At 43.1% G+C, this 2,724-nt stretch overlaps 1 protein-coding gene across 1 annotated transcript; it reads right to left on the bottom strand.

Moving 5' to 3' along the window:
* Positions 1–1,334: 1,334 nt before the first annotated feature.
* On the bottom strand, positions 1,335–2,463 carry LOC107876974 (the record flags this gene model as incomplete). Its single annotated transcript, XM_016723778.2, has 4 exons — positions 2,422–2,463; positions 2,014–2,170; positions 1,571–1,963; positions 1,335–1,426 (listed from the first exon to the last, which is right to left on the bottom strand). Coding segments are annotated over exons 1-4 (684 nt in total), but the record flags the coding sequence as incomplete, so codon positions are not given.
* Positions 2,464–2,724: the final 261 nt, after the last annotated feature.

The following is a 2,724-nucleotide window of genomic DNA, read 5'->3' as shown; positions in this document are numbered from 1 at the left end:
GTTATTGTCTAAAATTGGGAATATTGTGTGGAAGGCTTATGATATGGTTGTAAGTGCGGACGAGGGATTTAGTTGGTAGAATTAAGATGAATGATGGTGTTGTAGCACATATAATTGTTCATACTCCTATGCCCTAAATGGTGCATGCAAGGTAATTGTAGAAATGCCTAGTTGAAGAAGAATGGATCGTATGACCCCTTGTGATCGAAGTGATGAGTTCATACCATACTTGCATGCTACGTGTTTACTATGGTGCTTAAGGGAAATGATAAGGCCATTAGGCCATGCTAAGTGTGAAATGTCTAATTATGGGTCGAATTGCATATATCAAGATCTTAAAGGAAAGAACCTTGAGAAGTGAACCATGATGTATTTTATTATATTATGCAGTGAACAGGTACAGATATCAAAAAAAGGGTTAGCTTGTGGTCCTTCGGGATCATAAGCACCGTGTGGCGTTTCGATTCTCGGGAATCAGGGCGTTACAGACTTACAAACTGACACGAACACCACTGTTATATAATTCATAAAAATGCATAACGACTTACAAATTTCAACCGCCAAACCCAAGAAGCTCTGAATATCGGTTGGAGTCATGGGTCTGGGCCAAAGGACATGACTAGGAATTTGTAGTGACCATATCGGGTTCGGAAGGCTGTCTTGGGTATGTCTGACTCCCTAACTTTCAACTGATGATAACCTGAACGAAGGTCTATTTTTGAAAAACACTTGGCACCCTAAAGCTGGTCAAAAAGGTCGTCAATCCTAGGAAGAGGATATTTATTTTTAATCGTGACCTTATTCAGCTGACGGTAGTCTATGCACATACGTAGGGAACCATCTTTATTTCGCAAAAAAAGTACAGGTGCGCCCCAAGGAGACACACTGGGGCGTATAAAACCCTTATCTAGGAGATCTGCTAACTGTTCTTTCAACTCTTTTAGTTCTGCAGGAGCCATTCTATATGGCGGAACAGAAATAGGATGAGTGTTTGGCAATACATCAATACTAAACTCAATCTCCCTATCAGGTGGTATTCCTGGGAGATCATTTGGAAAGAATTCTGGGAATTCTTTTACTACGGGAACAGATTGAAGAGGAAGACTCTCGGTATTGGAGTCCATAACTCGGATAAGGTGGTACAAGCAACCTTTATAAATGAGTTTACGGGCTTTGAGATAGGATATAAAGTGCCCTCTGGGTGCTAAACAATGTCCTTCCCACTCTATCATTGGTTTATTCGGGAAAGAAAAAGTGACCCTTCGAGTCTTACAATCTAATGTGGCATAGCATGAATGGAGCCAATCCATTCCCAAGTTAGCATCAAAAGCAACCATATCTAACTCTATGAGATCTGCTAACTTATCCTGGCTACCAACAGTCACAACAAAACCCCTGTACACCCTCCTAGCAACAATAGAATCCCCTACCGGGGTGGAAACAAAAAAGGGTTCAGAAATCACACTGGGCTTAAAACCGAAACCAACAGCCACATAAGGGGTCACATAGGATAAAGTAGACTCGGGATCAAGTAACACATAAACATCATAGGAAAAGATTTGTAACGTACCGGTAATAACATCTGGGGAAGCTTCCGCCTCCTGGCGGTTGGTCAAAGCATATGACCAGTTGCGAATGTTCCCGGCAGCTGATGTGGTGCCCTTCTGAGGCGGGGGTGGTTCCGAAGAATTTGCCTGAGACTTTGCACCACCAACATTCTTTCTAGCAGATGGATATTTCCTTTGAAAGTGACCCGACTGACCACATGAATAACACACTATCGAGCCCAACTGACACCTTCCAAAATGATTTCTACCATAAGTCTCACACCTTGGAAAAGTAAGATGCTGCTGAGCCACACTACCCTGTGACCGAGTATCCTGAGCTCTGGTTCCATGGTTAGTCTGAAAACTCTGAGATCGTCTATCTGCTGGTGGTCGGGGTACTGGGGCCTGGTAGTAGACTGTGCATTACCCCAATTCTTCTTTTTTTGCCATTTATTTCCCCACTTACTGCCCTGAGACTGACTGTGACTCTGGTCGGCTAATCTGGCTCTTTTCGCTTGTCTTTCCACCTCCCTAGCTTCAGAGATCTTCTTCTTTTTCTCTTCTACCAACTGCATATGAACGGTCAGCCTAGCAAAGTCTAACTCTTTATCCAACATTGCCCCCTGGCACTCAAGCACCAGGTTATCAGAAAGGCCAGATGCAAATTTCCTCTTTCGAGCTCTCATATTACTAGTCAACTCTGGTGCATAGCGGGCTAGTTTATTAAACTTCAAAGTGTACTCCTGTACACTCATACTGCCCCACTTCAAATTCATAAACTCTTCCTCTTTGGCCTCCCTCAACTCCAGAGGAAAGAATCAATCAAGGAAAACTTCCACAAATTCGCCCCAAATTATGGGCTCAGCACTCTCACCTTTTGCATCCTCCCAGCCGGTATACCACTGATTTGCAACATCCTTAAGCTGATAATTTGCTAGTTCTACCCCTTCAACCTCATCCATATGCATTACCTTAAAGATCTTTTCCATCTCATCCACGAACTCCTGCGGATCTTTCTCCACCTTGGTGCTAGTGACTTAGGTGGGTTCATTTTCATTAAATGTCTGACCCTGGTAGCCTCAGATGTAACAGATGCAGACCCAACATATTCTGATCGTTGAGTCTGGTTAGCTACCAACTGTGTCAGAATATGAATAGACCATCTGAATTCTGCATT

Source organism: Capsicum annuum, unplaced genomic scaffold (assembly GCF_002878395.1).
Source record: "Capsicum annuum cultivar UCD-10X-F1 unplaced genomic scaffold, UCD10Xv1.1 ctg2974, whole genome shotgun sequence".
Taxonomy (NCBI): Eukaryota; Viridiplantae; Streptophyta; class Magnoliopsida; order Solanales; family Solanaceae; genus Capsicum; species Capsicum annuum.
The sequence above is the reverse complement of the archived record's forward strand: the minus strand, read 5'-3'. Positions and strand labels throughout refer to the sequence as shown.